General features: G+C 50.8%; 1 protein-coding gene across 1 annotated transcript; it reads left to right on the forward strand.

Annotated features, from left to right (window-relative positions):
• Window positions 1–900: 900 nt before the first annotated feature.
• OXTR (oxytocin receptor) lies at window positions 901–23774 on the forward strand. Its single transcript, XM_045863780.3, has 3 exons — window positions 901–1080; window positions 1946–3024; window positions 18878–23774. The coding sequence occupies exons 2-3, from the start codon at window positions 2097–2099 to the stop codon at window positions 19123–19125; spliced, it is 1176 nt and encodes a 391-aa protein (XP_045719736.1). The 5' UTR covers window positions 901–1080; window positions 1946–2096; the 3' UTR covers window positions 19126–23774.
• Window positions 23775–25045: the final 1271 nt, after the last annotated feature.

Consider the following 25045-nt stretch of genomic DNA (forward strand, 5'->3'; position numbering starts at 1 on the left):
CAGGAGGAAGTATGCATTTAAATTTTAAAGAGCCTTGTTCATTTTTGAATCCTCACCTTTTTTTCCTGCCTTAATTCTTGGCCTCTGTAATTACTTTAACACCCCCCCCCCCCGATTTTAGAATAGAAAAGGAGTTAGGAGTCAGAGGAAGCTGTCTTTAACATTTCATCTTCCTTTGGTATCATGTAGGATTTTAATTTCGAAGCATGGCAAAGAGGCAGAAAAAGCTTCAGGCCACAGATGAAAAGAATCAATTTAAAATGAAGATAGATTTTTTTCTTTTCTTTTCTTGAGATCTTTCCCCTAAAACTACCTAAAGAATGAAGCCCTCTGCCAGTGCTGATTAGAACAGAAGGCATTTCTCGTTCCATAGGAATGGGTATAGGAACAAAAGTATTCCAAAGCAAGGACTTACTTGAATTCACTGCTAAATCCAGTACATCAGGCTCCCGGGAGGGAAAAGTAAGTGCTGAAATTAACCTGATGTTTGGGAAATGTCAGTTAAATGCCTTTGCAACTTCATCACCATCTACTCAGGGGAAAACACCGCTATTCAAGCTTCCCGTTTGCCTGAGAGTCAGAAGCTTCCAAACCAAGAAAGGAAGAAACCATGCGGGTTATTTATGAGCTCCTTCCCTCTTGCAGTTTTAAGCCACTGTGAGAGAAGCCTGTTTGTTGCCGCTCTGGGGCGAACCCGGGGCGACTTAACCCGGCTCGGCAGGGGTTGGCGGGGCCGGCCCTCCGCGCCTCCCAGCGGCCACGTGTGGTGGTGCAGCCCCGGCCCCAGGCTGCAGAAAAGCGGGCCGCCAGCAGACAGCGCCGCATCCTGACGCTGTCAGCGCGCACAGCTTGGGCTGCGCTCCTCGCTCGCCTTCTGTCCCTATCCAGTGACCAGTTAGGTGCGGGCGCGGGGAATTCCAGCTGAGGCTTCCGAGTCTGAGACCTCACGATAGTGTCAGGCTGGGTGCCGCCCGCCGCCATCCCAACCTGGCCTGGGAGCGCACGCGTCTTCGGAGCTGTCCGCGGCGGTGCAGTTTCCCCGGGGAGCCAACTTTAGGCCAGCTGGAGGACTGGGTGCAGGTAGCTGGGTCTTGCGCACGGGTAGACGGGTTGGCTGGGGCTGGGGGAGCCATTGGAACCCGAGTGGAGGTGGTGGGGTGCCTCGCGCCCCTGGCACCTGGAGGCACTCCCCATGCTCCCACAGACTGCAAAGAGACCGCTTAGGATCAAGATGCAGAACCCTTAACTGTCGAGGGCCAAGACCACATCGGCTTCCTGAGGCAGCTGGGCTGGGGAGGATTCTCATGGGAGGGCTTCCCGGAACAGCAGTTGGGCGTCCTGGGGGTAGGTATTGAGACAGAAGTTCTTCCAGGAGAGACCGCTGGAATGGGGGTCCCACCGAAGCAGTCGTTGTGGAAGTTCCGGGGGGTGAGAGCGGATGCGAAACGTCTTAGAAATAGGAGGTTGAAGGGGGATGGTTCTGAGCTGGAGTTTCCCAAGCAAGTGGCTGTTTGGGGGGATCTCTGGAGGAAGTAACTGGAGTAAGGAGAGATGGCTGTTTGGGGCGTCTTGCGGGAAGATACATATGCTGAGGGTCGGGGGTGGGGTGGGGCGGACAGCTGCTTTGGGGCTCTCTGGGAGAGGTGGCCTGTTTAGGAGGCCCAGTCCCGGAGGAAAGTGATTAGGACCCTCCCCTCTCTCCCAGTACAAGTGACTTAAAATCTTAAGAAACTGGCAGTCTGGTAGATTCCCGCTCATTTCCAGTGGCTCAGAGGAGGTACCTCAAACGGGGATTTCTGGGGTGGCGGCTGAACCACCCCCGGGCTGGCGGTTGTGGAATAATGTGGTCCCAAATAATGTGGGGTTCCTGGGAAGGGAACAACTGAGCCGCACGTGCGTCGGAGATAAGTGCTTGGTCTTCACAGGGGCCTCTGGATTGTTTCAGGCTCGGCCCGCAAATCGGCCCTCGGAGTCTCAGGGAGTGGAACCCGAGGAGCGCCCCCCACCCCCGCCCCCCCAGGCGCGTCGGGCCCCACCCCGCCGCACTACTCCTTAAAGGGCTTGAAGACCAGGGGCGCACGGCAGCAGCCACGGTCATGGAGGGCGCGCTGGTGGCCAGCTGGAGCGCGGAGGCGGTCAACGGCAGCGAGGCGCCTCCGGAAGCCGAGGGCAACCGCACCGCCGGGCCCCCGCAGCGCAACGAGGCCCTGGCGCGCGTGGAGGTGGCCGTGCTGTGCCTCATCCTCTTCCTGGCGCTGAGCGGCAACGCGTGCGTGCTCCTGGCGCTGCGCACCACGCGCCACAAGCACTCGCGCCTCTTCTTCTTCATGAAGCACCTGAGCATAGCCGACCTGGTGGTGGCAGTGTTCCAGGTGCTGCCGCAACTGCTGTGGGACATCACCTTCCGCTTCTACGGGCCCGACCTGCTGTGCCGCCTGGTCAAGTACCTGCAGGTGGTGGGCATGTTCGCCTCCACCTACCTGCTGCTGCTCATGTCTCTCGACCGCTGCCTGGCCATCTGCCAGCCGCTGCGGACGCTGCGTCGCCGCGCGGACCGCCTGGCCGTGCTCGCCACGTGGCTGGGCTGCCTGGTGGCCAGCGCGCCGCAAGTGCACATCTTCTCGCTGCGCGAGGTGGCCGACGGCGTCTTCGACTGCTGGGCCGTCTTCATCCAGCCGTGGGGGCCCAAGGCCTACGTCACGTGGATCACACTCGCGGTCTACATCGTGCCCGTCATCGTGCTCGCCGCCTGCTACGGCCTCATCAGCTTCAAGATCTGGCAGAACTTGCGACTCAAGACGGCGGCGGCGGCGGCGGCGGCTGCAGAGGGGCCCGAGGGCGCGGCGGCGGGCGGCGCGGGGCGCGCGGCGCTGGCACGCGTCAGCAGCGTCAAGCTCATTTCCAAGGCCAAGATCCGCACGGTTAAGATGACCTTCATTATCGTGCTGGCCTTCATCGTGTGCTGGACGCCATTCTTCTTCGTGCAGATGTGGAGCGTCTGGGACGCCAATGCGCCCAAGGAAGGTAGCGCTGGCGGGAACCCCGGAGGAGGGAGCGCGGCGGGGCGGGGTCCTCGTCCTGCCCCCTCCGCACCGACAGGGTTCTGGGGATCTGTGCGGGGGGATGCGGGCCTTGGAATCCTGCCGAGCTGGGTTTGAGTCATGGCTCCATTATCCATTGGCCAAGGGATTTGGGGCTTAACTTCCCTGAGCCTTGACTTCCTCTTCTGTAAAATGGCCATAATGATGAAAGTACTGGCTCTCATCAGGGGGATGAAATGAGAAAATGCACACAAGGTCCTTAGCACAGCCCTTGGGCTACATATGGGGCATATGGTTCCTTTTTATGGACGGGAAAACTGAGGTTCAACTGACTTTCCCACCTGGTTAGCAGTGGTGGAAGTAACTTTCGAACCGCGGTCCAAGCTCAAGCTCACGCTCACCACTTTAAATTTACTTTATGTTGAACTTCCCCTTTAAGTTCAAATCAACCTGAGCACAGGGGGTCTGGTTTGGATGAGGGCAGCAGGAGGTGGGCTATTGATTTGTCCAGCTTGGCGCTGAGTACCTGAGTAGGTCCGGGGCAGGGTGTTGTGGGGATGTGAAGTCGAGTCGCTGAACCCCTGGCCCGTTGGAGGCGGTGAGTCTCGAAAGGCAGAGAGGTGAGTGCGGGGGCTGGGGGGTGGTTGGGCAGCTTGCGGTGGCCGGGGGTGCCCAGGGCCAGATTCGGTTGCTTGTCCTGTGGGGTGGGGAGGGGCAGTAAAAGGATGGGAGCCCCAATACAAAGATGCAAACTTCCCAATTTGATCTGGGAGGCTGGGTGATTTCTGTAGGGAGGGAATGTGCTCTCCAGATGGGAGGACTGCGGAGTGCTGGGCTGAGGGCGGTGTGGGGAAGACCTGGAGGAGAAGGTAGAATGGGCTGGTCTGTGGGGAGGGAGCTTGGGGGAGCAGAGAGCGCCTTGGGTCCTGGGGCTTGTGGCCAGCGCTGGGCTGCTGGGAGCTCCAGGCAGCTTCGCCTTCATTGCACACAATTCCAATAGCTTATCTGCAAAGATCAGGAGGGATGATCAGTGATGGTGAATGACAGACATTTTGTTTGAGGGTAAGCCCCTAGCACTGCACTGGGATGCAGGTGACTCTAATGATTCTAAGAGTAGATCGAGGGGTTTGCTTTTACCCTTTTTGCAGAAATGTCCCATTTCTAAATATAATCACTCCTGCTCTCAGAAGTCTAAAATACACCCATCCCGTGGAAGCTGAAATCTCCCTTCATTCAGCTGGATAACTTCGCTTTGCTCTCTTCCAGAACCACAGACTCCTGGCTTTACCCAGCCCTGCCTGTTAACCTAGCGTTTTTCTTAGTGGCCTGGGCAATTATCATTCAGCACATACGGAGCACCTGTGGTACAGCAGGCTCCGGCAGTGTCAGGGGAGGATTGCTGTGCAGACGCAGCGGAGCCAGCCCTGCTCCACGTTGCAGAAAGGGTTCAGGGGTCCAGAGGGGGAAGGTGCTTGCTCCAGGTCCCACAGCCAATCGGAGGCAGACTAGAGCTGGGGGTTCCTGCTCCCACCCCAGCTCTTTCCTCCTGTGCCAGCCTTCTGATGAAGGACACAGAACTAGGGAGTTGGGCTGGGCAAAAGTCAGCAGTGGGTGTTTCTAATTAAGGCATCAGGCTACACTTATTTCCTGGGCAGGAGCCAAAGAGATGCCAGACCTGGGTCTTGAGGAGCTCTAACACCAGTCCTTGAGGAAGTGAGACCGATACTGAGCAGATACTGGGGAGCCCTCCCTCTAGCCCTTACTAGTGTGGGACTTTGGGTGAGGGGTCCCCTTCTCTCCTTTGACCCTTAGTGTCTTGCTTTTAGAATGAGGACATTTCAACATTCAGTTCATTCATGCCTCTCTCTTTCCCTCCCCTGGCCTCTCCCACTCATTTTTCTCCCTGATGAATTTTTCTCCCTCCTTCTTTCCCCCACCCCCTCTTCATATGACTTCTTGTTGTCCACCCCCTCACCTGCTCTCCTCTTCCTATTTTCCTCCCTAAAGAATGAGAGTATATGGTCAACACATATCCTAATCACTGAGTGAGGTTTCCATCTTTCCTATGCTTTAAAAGGACATCAGATAATCCATGTCTTTGTCTTAAAACACAGGAAGAGAGAGATTGAGAGAGAGAGCACCCAACTAAAGTGGGGGCCAGAGGTGTTTTGGGTACATGTGGTCCCCTGAGGATTTCCCTTCGGTAGAGCCAGGTTCCTGCTCTCAGGCTCCAGGAGCAGGGAGAGAAATAGACTCTAGGAACCTCAGGTCTTCCCTCTGTTCCTTTGCTTCTTTCCCAGTTCAGAGGAAAGGGTGGGTGCCACATGGAAAGCCCAGGTCCCCCTCATCCTCCTCTGTACCCTGTCTTGGGTGCTCCGAGAAGAGAACAAATGCAGACAACATGGCAGGGGATTCATGATGCCACTCCTGCAAGGAGCGGGCACTCAGTCCCCATGTAACGGGCCTATCAAGCACCGAGGACTTGGGCTCTGGTCGCCAGCCTAGCCAAGTCATGCCCTGGCCTCAGGGTTGCAGTGGGGATCTGAGTGGACCGCAAGCTCCGTGCCCACTTGGCATTAATTGGGATAATTACAAGTAGCAGCCTGGGCCATCAGAAATAATGGTGTTTATAGTCCCTTTGGAGACGTGACTCCATCTGGAGGCTATCGGCAAGTGTTAAGGAACAAAACAAAGATACAGTTGAGCTACTCAAGAGATTTTGATCAGCACTGGGAAAGGAATGCACAGCCCTCACTTTCCAAGAGGAAGGGAATTGAGAAGAGATGCAAAATATCTAGATCTGGGCCCCTTGCTCTGCTCATCTCCTGGGGGCTGGAGGCTGGAAGTTCAGGAAGCCCAGGAGAGCAGCCAGACATTCTTCCGGGAGGCCCGGGGCGTCGGGTACAGAGAGAGGTGGAGGGAGTGGGATGCATGTGGCATTGGTTTGTCATGAAAACCTCTGAGGGAAGGAGAAGCTCTGGAACCACAGGCTACAGATCATGGGCTGACAGAGGGGTTGGAGAAGGCACGCTTGCCTTGGCAGCTGGCCACGTGGCCCTTGGCCAGCCTCACAGCCCCTGCCTCCGTGAGGGTTTGTGTGCCCTGGCCTTCTCTCTAAACCCAGGCGCTCCTTTCACACGTCTCTCCTTTGATGGACTTCTTTCCCTCCTACACCTTCATTCACACCAAGCGCCAAGCGCCAAGCGCCACCTTTATGGGTTTAGAGCTCACTTTGCTCCAAAAGTAATGAGAGGTTGGCCACAAAGATTCAGGTATTGTGGCAAGACAAAGTAGATACAAGGAAACCTAGATGAAGGGGAGGAAAGGATAGGAAGATTATAATATAATCATAGTAATAATAATAATAAAGGCTCTGTGTGTAGAGGTGAGCCGCACACGGGGCTTCCTTTTTCTAAGAGCCAGAGCAAAGAAGGAAACTCTCAATTTCAATATTTCCATTGTTCAGAAGAAAAACAGAGAAAAGGGAGAGGAGCATCGTGGTAATTAATGAGCTCCTCCCCACCCAGAGCAGTCCCCTGCTGCTGGAGCCCTGCTTTAGTGAGGCTGGTGAGACCAGACACCCACGGCGGGGGTGGACCAGCCCCATATGTATCTTCACAAGCAAATTCCACTGTCAAAGATTTGGCGCCAACCTTTCACCTTGAACTCAGTGGGATTTGCTTTGCTGCTTGTCCCAAGGACTCGGACCTGGGGTAGTTGGGAGGGAGGAGGTAGAGAGGGGGTGTGTCTGTATTTCCAGGGGTTCATTGATGCTGCTTGGTTTGTGGTGGGGCTGATTTTGAGTCTCCAGCTCTACTTTTTGTGAAATTCCTGGTCCAGTAGGCAGAGATGAGAGAGGAGGGGGGCAGGTTGGCTGATGGGGCAGTGGTTGCCACCCGTCCACACAGAACACTATTCGTGTCTCCTCTCTGTTCACCAGAAGGTGCCTGGAAGCTAGGGGAGAAGCTTTTGAATTAAAAAAAAAAAAAAAATCTCACTCACACTTCACAGATGAGCCATATGCAGAATAGTCCCCTTTTCTCTCAAACCAGCTGATTTCCATGGGAGCAAGAAAATGCCCAGAGAACAGGGTGGGGACCTCCAGTGCACAGAGACTGCAGAAGGACCAAGGGACCTGTCTGGTGGGCCAGGACAGCTGGCAGGCACTGTGGAACCCTGCATGGTTTGTGCAGGGAAAGAAGCACATGGCTGGCCTGTGTTTGGAGCTTGCCCTGTTCTTTTCTCCTGTGTGTCCTTGAGCAAGCTGTTAGACCTCTCTGGGCCTCAGCTTCCTCCTGTGTGTCATCAAGGAAGCAAAGCCTACCTGTGGGGTTGTTAGGAGAATGACATGGTGTGCCTCGTGGCACCTGGGGGCCATGTGATCAACGTCAGTCTTCTCCTCTTCCCCCATTCTACTTGTTATGAGTTTTGTTTGCATTCTTGGGATTGACTCTGAAAATCTTGGCAGGTATTCCTGAGGGAGGAGATGGTCATTTTTCTCCTGAGAGCCCAGGCGGAGGGGGGCGGGAGGGAAGCAGAACCTGTAGACAATAGGCAGTGCGTCCAGAGAAGTTGGTATGTGGAGGAGAAACTTGTTAAGGCTGGACTGTGAGCCTGGTCACAACAGGGACACCTTCGGTCCTGCTCACTGGTATGTGTCCGATGCCAAGCGCAGGCCTGGGCATCCATTAGGAGCTCAGCCAATGCTGGTTGAGCAAATACAAGGGATGTGGGAAGAGAAAGGTGCTCGAGATGGGCTGGGATGTGTGTGTGGATTTGGACTTCAGAGAAATAAGGATCTTCTAAGCAGCCCTCCAACACCGGAACTGGCTGCCTGGTGAGGAAGTGAGCGCCCAGTCACTTGGGGGCAACCAAACATCTGTCAGGAGTGTTGTACCAGGAAGAAGGTGGAAATGCGCAGGAGGCCTGGTGTTAAGTGTTTCCCTGTCTGAAAATGAGCTTCCCAGCTCCTCCTCCCTTTTTCTGTGGAACTGTGGTCCCTCCGGTGTGGCCTATCCACCTCACCTTTTCAAGGATATTGTGCCCAAGGTTTGGGTGGGCCAGGCACCTCGGAGAGTCTCCCCTTCAGGTGAGCCATTGATAGGCAGAGCAGTGGGGGAGGGAGGGCAGGAGGAGATTGGACAGATCATTCTCTGCCATGAAGAGCTCTTGAACTTGGCCCTTCTGGGGATAAATTGCAATTAGATGGACAGTTAACAACCACACTCTTGTCATTAAGCAGTTGTGAGTTATGTTCTTGGCTAATGCGAATGCTTTCCCTTTGGGTTTCTGTCCCAGGTGACTTCACATCCCCCCTCCTCCCAGAGGTTTGATTAATAGCAGAAAAAAAAAATCTGTTGGGTGAGGCTTTGCTGCATACTTCTTCCATTTGATGGAGGTTTGAGGGGGGTGGGGAGGCCGTGGGGGGCTGTGGATCAGGAGGTCAGCGGCAGAGCAGGCCTCTCCCAGCTCTAGGTCCTCTCTAGAGAGGCTGGGCTGGCCGGTCAGATGCCTGAGGGCTTGGCCCACCTGACGACCCCACCGCTTTGCACTGACAAGTGAGGGAAGTGAAGGGAACCCCACGGGGCTCACCCCCAGGGGCAGGGGCTGGCTGGGGGCTGAACTGTGCTCTCCCGGCCCCCACTTCATCGGTCCCGGGAGACAGCACTGGGCAGTGGTGAGAGCCCCCTTCAGAGACCTGGTCTTGTTGCCATCTCTGTGATTTGGGGCAAGTCTCTGGGTGATCTGTGGGCCTCTGTCACTCCCAGCTGAACAGTGGGGATAGAACAGGACACCCTCTGTGGGCATCGGCTTCAGCGACATGAAGAGTTAGTGTAGTTGCTAACAGGAACCCCCACTTGTTGAGTACCCAGCCCCACGTCTCATCCTCACCCGAACACAGCAAGGTAAGGGGGCTTTATCCCCATTTTACAGAGGAGGAGACTGAGGCCTAGAGAGGCAAGACCTGCTCAAGGACACTGTTGAGTAAAGGGTGGAGCTGGGGTTTGAACCTACATCCTCCCACACCAAAGGCCGCCCCGTCACACCGCCCCTCCTCGCCAGGCCAGCATTTTCAAGGTGGTCCTCCACGCTTGGCCTTGGGATCTCCTGGGTGCTTTTAGAAAGCTGGTTCCTGCCCTGGCCCCAGAGCCCTGCACCCTCTTTGTGGCCCCAACATCTTTACATTCCTGGGCTCTCTTTGCTGAAACACCCAACCCCCCCCCCCCCCCCCCGCCGCCTATGCCCTCAGGGCACCACCCTCTGGGCGCTCTGGGTTCAAAGCCTGCGCTTCTCAGCTCCCCTGCTAACTGCTAACCCCTCCATCCTAGCTGAACGACACCTCTCGTGGTGGTACTTTCCTTTCCATTAGCAGCTCTTTGGTTGAGAGCAGAGTGTCTCAACTTCGGCGCTCCTGACATTCTGGGCCCAGTAACCCCTGTTGGGAGGGCGACTGTCCAGGGCTCTGTGGGATGTTTAGCAGCATCCCTGGCCTCTGCCCACTGGTTCCCACTGGCACCTTTCCCTCAGTCGTGACCACCAACAGGGTCTCCAGACATTGCTGAGTGTCCCCTCGGGCAAAATCGCCCCTGGTTGAGAAACACTGGTTTAGACCCCCTATGGAGGCGTGGCCTGAGCTAATAGTTAAGGAATGAGGGCACCCTCCTCACCTCTGCCCTGGGCTCTGGCCAATCTGCCTTGTGTACCCCTGACGGCTTGCCAGTTCCCACAGGGTCCTTTTGCTTAGCACTCATGCTGATTCTGTTCCCACCATAGGAATGCCCACTCCAGTCTCTTCTGTGGAGACCCATCCTTCAAAGGCCAAGTCCAAGTGTGGATTGCTTTGTGGCACAGTTCCAAGGGGGTGTCCTTTACCTCACGGTCTGTGAGAAGATGCTCCCAGGAGCTGTGCGGGGCACAACTTGGCAGCTTCCTCTGGGGTCTCCTTCCTCTTCTGAAGGCCAGTGCATCCATTCTACAAACAGTCATTACTGTGTCCCAGGGGTCCTGTCCACACAACCTCTGCTTTGATACCTCAGTCCTCCAGTGAGGAGAGTTTGCAGGGAGCCGTCCCAGTTCCTCACCTGCCCTCCTGAGGCAGACAGCTGGCATTTGCATAAACATGGGACAGTCAGGCCAAGGTGGGCTACAGAGCTCTGGGAGCGACACCCCGTTTTCTGCCTGGCTGGTGTCAGGCCCTTAGGTCCCGAGGTGTAGCACGAAGGAGTGGCAGCCGTGACCTTGGGCAGTTGACTACACCTGCCCGGAGCCCAGTTTTCTGGAGTTAAGAATAGAGTTTAGGTTGTGGGCGGGGGGGCTGTGGCTGCCAGTGAGTGGCACAGTGCCTGGCATATAGTAAGTGCTCAATCAATGGCTGCTTTTTCTTTTTCTTTTCTTTTTTTTTTTTTTTAAGATCTTATTTATTCATTTGACAGAGAGAGACACAGCGAGAGAGGGAACACAAGCAGGGGGAGTGGGAGAGGGAGAAGCAGGCTTCCTGCTGAGCAGGGAGCCCGATGTGGGACTCGATCCCAGGACCCCGGGACCATGACCTGAGCCGAAGGCAGATGCTTAACGACTGAACCACCCAGGCGCCCCTGCTTTCTCTTTTTAAAAAGGTTTTCTTTATCTGAGAGAGAATGAGACAGAGCGTGTGAGGTAGAGTGCCTGCGCGCAAGAGCACAAGCAGGGGGAGGGGCAGAGGGAGAAGCAGGCTCCCCGCTGAGCAGGCAGCCCGGACCGACTGTGCCGACTGCGGGGCTCGATCCCAGGACTCCAACATCATGACCTGAGCCGAAGGCAAACGTTTAACCAACTGAGCCACCCAGACGCCCCCAACGTCTGCTTTAAAAAGCAGAGAAATTCCAAGACTGTCAGGTCCGGGGCTGGGGCAGTGCCGTTGGAGGTGGGAGTTGTCGTGAGCTCAGGAGCACCGTTTTAGCAGAGGGGCTGCAGTTTCCGGTGAGGACTGGTAGCAAGCCCATTGGTGCTCCGAACCAGCATTAAGAGGTAAAGAGAAACTAAAGCCTTACCTGGAGGAGGCAGCAGGAGGGGAGGTGGGAAGGTTCTAGACCTGGGTTTTAGAAGTCGCAGGGACTCTTGCCTAAGGGATGAGCCGGAAGGGGGTGTAACCAGGCAGTCGAGTCCCAGCCCTGATTCCTGTGATCCTGATTCCCAGCCACCCACGGAGGGGCAGCCGTGGCCAGAGTCTCCTGTCCCACTCTGAAGGGAGCTGACACTTCCCCCCCATGGCCAGATGCTGCAGTACCACGGGCCTCTGCCCTCCGTGGCCCACACCTCACGCCGGAACTGTCACTCTTGCTCATTCCGTTTCTCTCTCTTTCTCTCCACCAGATCTGGATATCTGAGTATGAACCTGATTTTCCTAGAGGGAACTGCACTAGAATCCACTCACGGTGTTAGAGCCCCCTCCTCTTGTCAAGCAGGGAGATTGCCTTTATGCCTTTTCAGCAGTTCTCTCAGGACTTCCTGTCTGCTAATTTCGTGCTTCACTTCAGTTCAGTCCCTTATAGAACTCTTAACTGTTTTCCACAAATGACACCCAGCCCCCAGCCACAAGTCTGGAAACGTAAGTAATGACGATGTGGAGGGATGCCGCAGTAAGAGAGATATTTACTCTCAGTGTTTATTTATCACCCCCAGGTGAGTGCCCCAGGAGGCAGCCGTTGATTCTGTCTCCCTGGAGGAAAAAACATCGGGAGGGGTTCAGAGAGGAAGCAACATTTGAAAAGGGTTTCCAAGGATGAGTAGGAGCTGGCTATGCAAAGAAGCACATTCCATGTTGACATCATCGGGCAGTTACTTTATTATTATCTTTCTCCCTGTTGGAGGGATACTTCTAAAACTTCAGTGAGCACACAGATCATGTGGCAGGGGGGATCTTGTTAAAATGCAGATTCTGATTAGGGAGGTCTGGGAGGGAGCCCAAGAGTCTGCATTTTTACCAAGCAGCCAGGTGATGCCTATGGAGCCAGCCCATAGACTACATATTGAATAGAAGTCTTTAATGTCTTACCTCTTTTATCAAATGTGCAGTTTGCCTTCGTACCTGTGGCTGAAATTGGCTGCACGGTCTGTAGTTCCCTGCAGGGTAGAGAAGGGCTGGTTGTTTATCAAAAGGCCCCAGCTCTTCTGCTTCCAGATGTGGTTATTCCTTAGGTCCAGCCCAGTGCACTCAACATGTCCCCCAGATTTGGGCAGTGACATAATAGAAGCTCACTTAAAGCTCTGTAGCCCACAGATTTGGCTCTTAACCCTGCTTTATGATGCATGGGGTGATCACATATCTGTGAATTTTAAAACCATTCCAATGTTGTAAAATTGTGGTCTTTTCAAAAAAGGCACTCTACAATACATACTAGTATTCAATCTTGATATGAGTGTACATTCAAAAATCATTAAAAAAAAAAAAAAGGCTTCCGTAGACTACAGCTCTCAAATTCTTACACAGCCCCTCTAGGAATAAGGTACTTAAACCCAAATTCCCAATCCCCTGGTGTGGGGGTCCTTGAACCAAGTAAGTGGTGTCTGGAGCGAGGGCCTCTTATAAAAGTGGATGGGCTTGATTTGACTCGGAGGAGAGATGTTAGCTAAGCCGTCCGTCTTTGAAATGTCTGTGAAATGCCTTAGTTGCCTCAGGCACAACGCAGCCCAGAGAGGCCCTGGCCACCTGCCCATCAGCTGTTCGGGGCTAATTTGAGCTTTCCGTGCCAGGGTGGAGGGGGTGCCGGGAAATCCAAACATGGGAGTTCTTGGGGCTTGAGTAAAGCCAGGCTCGTAGGCGGGTGGAATGCTTTGGGGCATACCGTCCTCGTCCTCAAGTGGCCCTCTGCCACCCACCCCTCCATGAATCACAATGCTGAGTGGAAATACAGAGTTGTGTCTGTCTCCTGGGGGTAAAATTGCCCAGCAAGGGATCTGGCTTTTGGCAGGTGGTCATTTCTGCTCACATCTCTTGCTTGGCGCCTAGGAGCCCCCACTTGAAGATCACCCCTAGTGCCCAGGCTTGGGCCCACCAGCCCGCCCTCCCAGTGCTGCGCCTCCGTGTTTAATAGAGTGCTGTCTTCTACGTCTGTCTTTCCCTTGAGAGCAGGTCCCCAGGGCTGGTGTTGTGGCAGCAGGCACAGGGCATGAAAGGATGCTAGAACATCTGACCTCCTCCTCCTTTTCCTCCGAGAAAAGCCCTAGGCTGGTGGCCAGGCAGGTGTGAGGACCAGTCCCTGGACCAGTGCCTCCCCCTTTTTGGCAAGGACCAGAGAGAGAAGTTTGCGTCACTCAGGGCTCTGTCCTGGGGAGGAATGTTATTTTTATGGGGAGCAAGCAGAAGAGGTGGAGTCCCACCTTCAGGAGACCCTGAAATCCTGCCCTCCCCAGGGTTGTAGCCACCTTCCCTTTTGGGTTTCTTATGTCACTGGCCGGGTAAGCTTTTCCAGATGGACGATCAGGAGTTTCTTTGGTGTCATGTCATCCAACCCCAGGGCTCTGGGTTTTAATTTTTTTTTTTTAAATTTTTGAAGTCATGGAAAAACAGGCAAAGGACACTTTCTTTAATTGACCTGGGATAAGAAGCCTCCAAACTTTGGGCTTTAAAAAATGATGCGGTTGGTAATATCTCCTATTTGTTAATAATGATACCCATCACCTGAATAAACACTGCTATTCACAAAGCCCTTTTACACTTTTTCCCTCCAGTTTTCTCAAAGTCCTTACAAGTGTCACCTCCAATTTACAGATAAGGCTGTTAAGGCTCATATGGTAGATGTGGCTCAAAGAAGGATTAGGTGGAGGATTCAGACCCCAGGGGTTTGTGCCTGAATCCTGTGTCCCTGGCTCCTCCCTTGTCAGTGCTCCACCGCGGCCCCTCTGTGAGCGCTCCCCCACCCTCCTGGCCCCAGAGGAGGTGCCGGCAGCAGACCACACCTTAGGAGGAGTTGGTGGATTCTAACTTTCAGCTCCTCCTTTTCTGCGCCGACGTCATCATTGCTCTGCTTTGTCCAACATGTGGCCGGGGGCCAGGGTTGGAGCTTCCAGCAGGGACGGCCCTTCAGAGAAGCCTGAGTTAAGGCAAAGGAGTGGACCTTTGTATATTTGCATGGACTAGTCTAGGCTGCTCCTGGGACTGGGTGTTCTGCTCTGGCCAAAGGCAGTGCCCCGAGAGGAACTCAGCCGAGAGCCTCACTGGCCAGCTCCTTGGCAGCTGGGGAATGAGCCCCTGGGTCCTAAGACGAGACCTCGGCTTGGGGCACCACGGCATCCGCTGCAGACCTGCTAGACCCAGCTTGAGGTGGCACCACTCTGAGTCACCTTTTCAGTGGTGCCTCACCAGCAGCTACCTGTGGGTAGCTGTGTTTTGAAAGAAGACAGTCCTGGGGCGCCTGGGTGGGTCAGTTGGTTGAGCGGCTGACTCTTGATTTTGGCTCAGGTCGTGATCTCAGGGTTGTGGGATCAAGCCCCGAGTCTGGCTCTGCGCTGGGCATGGAGCAAGAAACTGCTTGAGTTTCTCTCTCTCTCTCTCCCTCTGCCCCTCTCCATGCTCACACTCTGTCTTAAATGAAAGAAAGAAAGAAAGGAAGGAAGGAAGGAAGGAAAGAAAGAAGGAAAGAAAGAAGGAAAGAAAGAAGAAAGAAAGAAAGAAAGAAAGAAAGAAAGAAAGAAAGAAAGAAAGAAAGAAAGAAAGAAAAGAAAGAAAAGAAAGAAAGTCCACACGGTAAGGATTTCAGTACAGAAGAACACCCAGAGGGTAGCGTGCCCCAGAACCTGGAGCTGGAATGCCCCGAGCAGAAAGGAGAGAGGGCAGTTTGCGGTGTCGAGACAGCAGCGTCCCCCAGCTGCGTATGTCCAGGCTTGCATGTGAGTTAAAACGGATCTTAGCACTGAAATCTACAGGGCGAGATCAGACATTCCCAGGACCCCAAGTAAGATGGAATAAGGCAAGAACATTCTCCTCTATCGCTAGTTCATTGTTTCAGCACACCTTTGACTTTGTGGAGCCCCGGCACCCCCTTGCTCTCCCTGAAGATGGCCCATTGTCTCAGTCTGTTTCAAGCCGTCTGGAAGTCACCAGCTAGCTGAGAAGGGTAGATGAGCTTGTTGGTTACACTGGGGGTGCTGGCCTCTAGAGCCAGGAAATGAATCTACGTATAAACTGACCTGCTTGGCCATGCGGTCCGGCCCAAGAGCCACACTGGATGGACACTGCCATATGGCAGTAGAGCTTCCAGAAGCTAAACCAGTGGGTCCTGTGCCCTCTGGCCCCACCCCACCCCCCGGGCTGTCTCAGATTCCAAGACACAGCCCAGCCCAGGGAGCAGCCTCTCCCCATTGTTTCACACGGGTTGGCGTTAACTCTGTTACCGTTAAGAAAAGTAGCATTTACTGGGCGTGTACACATCATGGTAGTGATAATGGCATTAAGTTCATTAAGTTTTTACTTCTATCGAGTGCCAGGAATCATGATGAGTACGTGGCATCCTGTCTAATGAAACTTGGCAATGATTCTGTAAAGTTCTTTTTATTACTCCCATTTCACAGATGGAGAAACGGAGGTGAAGAGAGGTTAGGGGACTCGCCCTAGAACACACAAGGTACAAAGTGGCAAAGCCAGGATTTGTGCCGTGTCTGGGTAACTTGAAAGCAAAGCCATCACCGGGTTCTTCTCATGGTAGTGTGGGGAGAAGTGGGCAGGGCTTGCTCTGTGGGTTTCTCCCTGCCCTTCGGAGCCCTTCCCGCCGCTTTTTAACATCTGCCCCTCTTCCAGGCATCAAGGATTGGCTAGCTTTCTGTAAAGGACCAGGCAGTAACTCTTTTAGGCTTGTGGGTATAAGGTCTCTGGAACAGGTACTCAGCTTTGTCCTTGTAGTACAGAAGCTGCCATAGACAATATATGAATGAATGGGTGTGGCTGTGTTCCAATAAAACTTTATTTAGAAAAACAAGCATCAGGTGGGGTTTGGCCTCCATAGACCAAACTATATAGCTTGCTGGTCCCTGGCTAGGCCAGGAGACATTTCTGCTAGGAACAAGGGTGATCTGATAGGAGGTAATGTGTTTACCATCCCAGATATACTTAGATTATAAAAGACCATCACTGGGAACAGGCAATACCTAGCCTCCAGGGGCATTTCTATCTGTGTGGGCAAAGGGTAGTTGCTCTCTGACTCTGTCCCTCAAATCACACTCTAAGAGTGATTGCCTGGCAAGCCTGTGTCTTTGCTTTCAGACAGAGAGGATTCACTAACTGGTACGAATCTGACATGTGTGCATGCTGACCTAGTTTGAAAAGGAAAGACTTCATTAGTTTAAGGTAGAAACACAGGGTGACGTGTTGTGTGTCCCTGGGGAAGTCAGTTCTCTTCTGGGCTTCCCTTTCCTCATATATAAGATGGGGATGAGTCTGCTTTGAAAACCAGAGGGTCCTGTGCGAGCTTGAGCAGTCATTCCCATGGTCAGCATTGCTACCTTGCCACGTGCTCGCTTGGAAACAACATCGTGAATCGTGAGGACAGTATTTTCCGTGCTTTGTTCTGTTCCTGTTGGTCTGCAGCCCTGTGAAGCAGAAAGGGCAGCAGTGTGGTCTAAACATGGTCCAGTAAGTGCAGAGAGCCAGTGAGGTGCAATCAATCAGTCACCTGCTCAGAAACTACCAAGGGCTCCCCATTGTCTATAGACTAAAGCGCAGACGGCCTACATTCAAGATTCTCCTCAGCCTGGTTCTTTCCCATTTCTTTCCCCGTGAAATTCCTTTTCTCCAACTCTGGCAGTCCCTGAATGTTCTTGGACATTCTCACTTATGTGCCTTCATTCCTATTGCTTCCTTCCTCTGTAATGTCCTCCACAGCCTGTTTCTGATTCCCAGAGAGCTCTCCTCCCTGCTGATGGCTTGCACTTCCACCACTGTGGACTCCTGTCTCTCGATGGTTAGGATATTACCAGATTTTTAAAAGTCTAATTGTACCCTTAGCCTTTGTCAACCTGACAGGAGCAGGTTCAGCTTAGAGAGGGTCATCCATCCCCCAGGGAGCCAAGCCAGGCCCATCGTTCATATCTCTGGCCACCAGGTGGGGGCAGAGGCGCTGGCCCTGGTCCCAATTCCTCCCACCCGGGCTGGCCACGGAGAGGTAGGAAATCTCCACGTAGTGACTTGGGAATTCATTAACTGTTTCCTTTTTTGTTGTTGATGTTTCTGTATGCCTTTTTTTAAATAGGATAAATAAGCTAAATGATATAAATGTAAAGCCAGGCAAATAGCTTAAGAGAAAAGACACAGTTATAACTATATACAGTTAAGGAAAAGGTGGTGCCTTCCTGTGCATGTGTGAGCTTCATTCCCGCTATGTCCTTCTACCTCGTTTCCTGTCCTTACATGCCTGCATTCTTGCCTCTGTGTCTGGTAGTTTACTTCTCAATGCCCTTTTTAAATTCTAACTTTTGATGTGTTGATTTTGCCTCCTTTATTTTATACATTTAATTATGATTTTGAGGACATTCTGTTTTTAGTCTTGGTGATTTCCCACCAGAATTTCTAAACTTAAATTCATCTTCTTAGCCACCCAAATCAAACATATATTTTTTTCATTCTCTTTTATAGAAAACGAACAGTATTGGCTTCCCTCCCCCCCCATTTTTCCACTTTCCTATTCTTTACTATTTCAGTCTAAGGATTAGATGCTATTCTCTGACAAATAAATAAATAAAATCTTTAAAAAAAAGAAAAAGAAAGAAAGAGTCTCATTCTCTAGTGACTGAGCCAGCCAGGCACCCTAGGATTAGGAATTTTTCTTTCCTCTTGAAGCTTGAATTTGTGACAAGCAATGTCTTGAAGTTGATCCTTAATTTTGCCTGGAACACAGTCAATCCTCAGGATAATGGCTTCTGCCCAGTGCCTTAAATAATTTCAGGGTAAACTTTTCTCCTGTGTAAGTCTGATTTGTTGTGTGGAAGCAGCACTCTGAGGGGTACAGAACTTTCAGTATTCTCAACTGCAAAGATGGCAACGCTTTCTTGCCACCATGCCTTTGCCTGGGCTGTTCCTTCTGCCTGGAGCTCCCTTCCTCCCTTCTCTGCCTGGAACACTCATAAGCATCCTAAAGGTATCAGCTCAAATGCCGGTTTCTGTGGGGCTGGCCATGATTCTCTCAGAGTCGCACCCCTCCTTGGTCTGCCCAACCTGACCCGCATCATGCCCACCCCGTGGTGCTCATTTTATTTTTGTGTCCCCAGTACCTAGCCTGGTGTGTGGCACATGGTCACGATAGCAGCCACCATATATTGGACACTTACCGTGTACCAGGCATTTTTTTAATCCTTGCAGTATTCCCGTGAGGTTTGGATACTCTTGTTATCCGCATGGAAAGATTAGCAAACAGCAGTCTCCTGAGGAACTAAAGTAATTTGTTGCTGGTGGAACAAGACTACAGACTCGGTCTGGCAGCTTCCAGACTGTGCTCTTGGGCACTCGGAGTCGTAGGCACTGGATACTTGCTGGGTGAGTTATGAATGAACAGGTGGCCGTGACGAATGCAGCTCCTACATACAGAAGCATTTGGCGGTACTCTTTTGATGAGAGAAAGGACAGGGAGCATTCTAGGGCTGGGCTGAGCCTGGGAAGGCTGGGTGTGTGTGGGGGGGTGGGGGGCAGGGCAGGCTAAGCACATGCCCAGAGCCACAATATGGAAGGCAGACAGACTTTGTCTCTCTACTTCTTTGTCTTGTGACCCAGCACCTGGTACCTAGGAAAGGCTGTTCTCAAGTAATGATGATGACCCTCCAGTAGTGATGGCCTGTTCTCCTTTCCCCCCACACCCCCATCCTCCTTTCAGCCTCGGCTTTCATCATAGCCATGCTCCTGGCCAGCCTCAACAGCTGCTGCAACCCTTGGATCTACATGCTCTTCACGGGCCACCTCTTCCACGAACTTGTACAACGTTTCCTCTGCTGCTCCTCTGGCTACCTGAAGGGCAACCGTCCGGGAGAGACCAGCGTCAGCAAAAAGAGCAACTCATCCACCTTTGTCCTGAGCTGCCACAGCTCCAGCCAGAGGAGCTGCTCTCAGCCATCCACGGTGTGACTGGGCTGGGCCAGGACTGCCTCCCGTGGCTCAGGTTGTGCCGACGTAGACAGTCCACCCCTTGGTGGCCGTGTGCATGTATGTATAAGGTACCTTTCAGTTTGCACCCTTCCACACCTTGGGGTAGCTTGAGTGGGGTGGGAAATTCTGGCATGGGTTGGGAAGTAGTCTCTGTGGTGGAAGATGATGGGATGACTCAGCCATCAGACAGTTCCTGGGTCTCCCCTAGCTTCCTACGGGTGTTTATATACCCTGCCCCCACTCCCACCTCTGGCTGGTGCATGGGTTGTTTTTTTTCTCCTGGACCTGTCATTTCACTTCAGTATCTTTTTAGTCCTTTATTCTGGGGTCTTGTGAAAGCTGGTGAGTACAGGATAGGTGTGTGGAAGCTTACTGTTCTGAGCTCAGAATAAGGAACGGGAGTGGGACCTCAGATATGGAGGGTGGTGATAATATCCTCCTGACTTCAGAGTGCTTTTACTTTTGCATGGAACCATCCTAGCATCCTTGGGCACCAGCATGTCCAAAGGTGGCCCTAGGAACAGGGGATTCCCTTATGAAGCCATTTGGTATAGGCAGTTGATTAAAACTTGGGTTGAAAATATTTAAGAAGCTAATATTTGCATGAAACAATTAGGAAAGAAAAAGGAACAGAAGGCATCCAGATTGGAAAAGAAGAAGTAAAGCTCTTTGCAGATGGCATGATTTTGCATGTAGACAATTCTAAGGAGTTCATACACATGTACAAACCCATTAGAACGAATAAATGAATTCATCAAGGTTTCAGGGTACAAGGTCAATATGCAAAGACCAGTTGTATTTCTTTATACTAGCAATTCACGATATGAAAATGAAATTAAGAAATAATCCCATTTATACTGGTATAAGAAAGAATAAAATAGGAATAAATTTAACAAAAGAACTACAAGACTCATACCCTGACAACTCAAAATATCATTGAAAGAAACTGAAGAAGACATCCTATGTTCATGGATCAGAGACTTAAATATTATTAAGATGACAGTACTGTCCAAAATGATCTACAGATTCAATGCATTCTCTTATCAAAATCCTAGTTGGCCTCTTTGCACAAATTGATAAGCTGATCCTAAAATTCATACAGAAATGCAAGGAACCCAGAATAGCCAAATGATCCTTTGAAAAGAAGAACAAAGTTGGTGGATTCACAATTCCTGGTTTCAAAATTTACTACAAAACTTGAGTAATCAAAAGAGTGTGGTACTGGCATAAGGATAGACATGTAGATCAATGGAATAGATCAATGGAATAGAATGGAGAGTGCAGTTATAAACCCTCACATTTATGGCCAATTGAATTTTGACAAGTGTGGCAAAAGAATTCAGTAGGGGAGACAGTCTGCTCAACAAATGGTGCTGGGAAAACTGGATATCCACATGCAAAAGGATGAAGTTGGTGAAGGGAATTAAGAGGTACAAACTTCCAGTTATGAAACAAGTAAGTCACAGTGAGGAAAAGTACAGCACAGGGAATATGGTCAATGATACTGTAATACCATTGTATGTGACACAGTAAGTGTACTGTGGTGAGCATTGAGTAATGCATAGAATTGTTGGAATTCCATGCTGTACACCTGAAACTAATATAGCATTGTACGTCAACTATACTTCAATAAAAAAAAGAATGAAGCTGGACTCCTACCTCACACTGTGTATAAAAATAAACTCAAAATGCTTCAAGCCCTAAACATAAGAGCTAAAACTATAAAACTCTTAGAAGAAAACATAGGCGTAAATCTTTGTGACCTTGGATTAGGCAATGATTTCTTAGATATGATACCCAAAAGCACAAGCAAAGGAAAAATAGATAAATTAACCTCATCAAAAATGGGGTATAGAATTTTTTTGCTTCAAAGGACACTGTCAAAAAAGTGAAAAGACACCTCACAGAACGGAAGAAAATATTTGCAAATCATATACTCCTATCCAGAATATATCAAGCACTCTCACCACTTAACAATAAAAAGACAAATAAGCCAGTTTTTTAAAGGGGCAAAATATTTGAATAAATATTCCCCTCCAAGGAAGACATAAAAATGGCCAATAAGCCCAAGAAAAGATGCTCAATATTATTATTCATTAAGAAAATGCATATTCAAGCCACAGCAAAATGCACTTCACACCCACTAAGATGGCCGTCATCAAAAAGATGGGCGCTAACAGGTGCCGGCAAGGATAGAGAGTCATTGCAACTCTCCTACATCCCTTGTGGGAATAGAAAATGGTCCAGCCACTTGGAAAATACTTTGGCTGTGCCTCAAAAAGTTAAACATAGAATGACCGTATGAGCCAGAAATGCCACTCCTGGGTATTTACTCAAGAGAAATGAAAGCATACACAAGTACAAGAACTTGTACATAAATGTTCATGGCACCATCAGTTGTAATAGCCCAAAGTGGAAATTACCCAGATGCCTGTCAACAGATGAATGGGAAAATATGGTCTCTGTGTATAGTGGCATAGTATCTGGCTATAAAAAGGAATGAAATCCTGGCACATGCTGCAACATGGATGACCCTTGAAAACATGATGCCAAGTGGGAGAAGCCATTGCAGAAAGCCACATACTGTATGGTTCCGTTTTTGTGACATGTCCAGAATAGGCAAATCTATAGAGAAAGTTAGAGGACCGTGCTGGCCAGGGGCTGCAGGCTGGGCTGAATGGAGAGTGAATGCGAATAGATGCCAGGTTTTATTTGGGGCGGGGGTGATGACAACTTTCTAGAATTAGTGATGATGGTAGGTGAGTTTTTAGAATATGCTAAAACCACTGAATTGAACATGTGAAAGAAGTTAACAACAACAACGAAATGTTAACCAACCGAATTCAGAGGTGGCCAGCAGGAAGGATGAATTCCTTAGAATCTCCCTGAGCTTCTGTTTCTCTCTGTGACTCACCATTTAGGAGGAATAGTTACTCAGTTTTTCCGCAAGAGTTGATGTTTCCAGTTTGGATGAAGATGCTACTGGTGGTAATCCCCCCATCCCGCTCTAGGAAAGGCACAAGTGAAGTCTTGTGGCTGCACACTGTTGTGTTTTATTTACAAGAGCAATTCACCAAAGGTCTCAAAGGTTTTACTTACCTGGTAAACACAGTCTCACGTGTCCTCTCGGGCTTTAGGAAGGATATGACCGTGCCCAAAAAACTACCTTTGGTTGTTAAATACAGGATGTTCTAGATCAGAGGTTACTTGATGGGGACTGGCCGGCTCATTAGTACTCTGGGGCACTTTTTAAAAAGATTTTTTTACATATTTTTTGGACTGTAATACAAACAGGCGCACTTCCGCAAAGCCATAGATTCACTCTCTCTATACACTGTCCTCTCCTCCCTGCACACTGCGTTATGCACACATGTACACGCCCACACATTTATGCACATGGTCTAGGTGTTCAAGGAGAAGAGAGGCATGCACCGAAACTCCAGTACTCAGATTCTTACTGTTTAGTACAAGATCTTCAGTACTAACTGGACACTGAAGACTGTATTATCTTTAGACCCAGAGACAGTGTTGCTGTGACATGTCCCAAGAGTGTCAACACCAGTCAGTCCTGCTCTTTGGGAAGCTAACGGAATGCTGGTTGGGGGTCTCGTGGCCATGCTTGGGACCACTGGGGCACTCTGGGTGCACATGCAGCCATGGTGGGGTCTGTTGGCATTTGAGCCTCCCTGCTCACCAGCCAGAGATGCCCTCTCCTCCACTGTTCCCGGGGAAGTTGCTACCCTAGCAGCTAACAGAGGCCACTGGGGATCAAGGGGACAGCAATTCACAGATTTTTCTGACTAGGGGCACAACCTTCTTGAGCACCCTGGAGATGCAAGGTTCTTGGGCACTAGAACCAGCAAATCAGTGGCATTGGATTTCAGCAGCACCCGTGGCTCTATACCCCTCCCCTCCCAATCTTGTGCTGGAGAATATCTTCATTGTCTCAGTCTTTCTCTAACCGAGCCTGGAAGCATGAGTGCAGGGTCCTGATCACTGTCTGGAGCCGGTTGTTTCTGTCCTCCTTCCCCAAACCCCACGCCCGAGGTCTGCATACCACTTTCTCCCACAGTGTCAGACCTGTTGGCAAACCAAAGGCATGGCTGGAGGTGCCAGTCAATTGGAACATGTAGGTTTTCTTCTGGAATGTTTCATTATTCCAATGGTCAAAAGTGAAATGTGAACACTTGAAGACTCTGAGCCTTATTTCTTTCGGCCCTGAAAAAATAATTTCTCACACAGTTTGTGCTCCTTTGGGGATGGATCTGTGGGTTACAACTGCAGGAGGCTGCCTTTTACAAAGATCCTGGTTTCAAAGTCCTTAACCTTTTCTATTCAATTGCAATGAAACAACACTAAATGCAAAATGTGGATTCCTCGCTTTTGTTCTACTGTGGTGATTTTTGCGGTACCCTCGTGGACTGTGCCTTTCAGTGAATGGTGTGGCTAATACCAAGATGTCTGCTTCATCAACTGCTTTATAAAAGGCGCACTGAATAAACAATTTTTTTTCATATGTTGCTTTGCCCTCTTTCTCCCTCCCTAAAACAGTGATCGTGTCTGGTGGCTTGTGGACTTGGATTCCCCTGCAGGATGGCAGAGTTTTCTGCCTGATTATGACAGAAGAACACATGGGGTGTGGTGGGGGTGGGGACCTGGTCCCATGGTCTTCAGTCACTATTTGTCAGAATTCCATAAAAAAAAAAAAAGGCTCTAAGACCCAGGCACGGATCTCTTGTATATGACATAGCCACACCCACTGTGTGCCACCGTCTAACTCTGGAGATAATAGGATTCTAGATTGTCACCTTGAAGGGACACTAACACATACTTCTTCCAGTGAGATCAGGGGGCTACCTACAGAACCACAGATGGGTTCGCGTTCATTCTTGGGTTCCGTGGACTCACACTCTGGAGCTGCATTTTGTGCCAGAGTCCCTGATGAGCCGAATGTAGCATATGAGAGAGAGCGGGACTCCACCCCGCCTCCTCCTCTGGCCTGTTCCCATTACGCCCCCATGCTGTTCTTCCTGCTACTTCTCCAGGAGATTCCTGGAAGAAACAGAACTTCTCAGACATACATCCATCTTAACTGTGTGCCCTTTCTCCAGTTCTGTGAACTTCACGGGTAATTGAGCACCTGCTTTCATCTGCCCCTAGTGAAAGAGAGCAAGTTTCAAAAATTGGAGCTGTAGTCAAATCAGGTTATAGAAAATGTCGAGGTGGTGAAACATCTCTGCACAACCCAAGATGCCAAGTCTGAAGCTGATGGCCTAATGCCTTCAAGAGATGTTTGGAAGGGCAGCCCCCTTCGAGGAGGATGTAAGTGATACTGACTTTAAACCTTTTCAGCAGGAGGAGCCTGGGCTCACTCAATCCACCTGAAAACGCGCAGAGCCCCTGCATAGAGCAAAGAGCAGTGGGCAGGAGCTGCTTTACTCCAGTGCTGGCCTGCTGGGTGTCTTTTTGGCAAGTCCAGAGCTGACCTCTCTGGGCTGTAACTGCCCCACCTAGAAAAAACTAAGGGATGACTGCTGAAGTGTTTAGTAGTAAAAATATGGATATCTGCAGCTTATTTTAAAATGCATAAAAAAGAAACATGCACAAAGAAAGCTGAGGCTGGTGGATGGAGAGAGCTGTGACAAAGTAGGAGCTGTAAAACGTTCATTGTCAAAACTAGATGGTGTGCAAACCTTTCAACTTTCCTCTGTGTTTAAAAATGGCATAATAAGATACTAGAAAAAGCAAAAATGAGTAAAATTTTAGGGCTGAGATGGACATTAGGGATCGCTTTATGGATGATAAAATTGAGACCAGAGAAGGCAGCTAGGAGGAGAGACAGGACTGGAACCGAGGCTGCCTATGTCCTGTCTCCTTATCTGCTCCACCATACTGCTCC

Source organism: Mirounga angustirostris, unplaced genomic scaffold, assembly GCF_029215605.1.
Source record: "Mirounga angustirostris isolate CCGP_5_RB_7025 unplaced genomic scaffold, mMirAng1.0.hap1 SCAF_1, whole genome shotgun sequence".
Lineage (NCBI taxonomy): Eukaryota > Metazoa > Chordata > Mammalia > Carnivora > Phocidae > Mirounga > Mirounga angustirostris.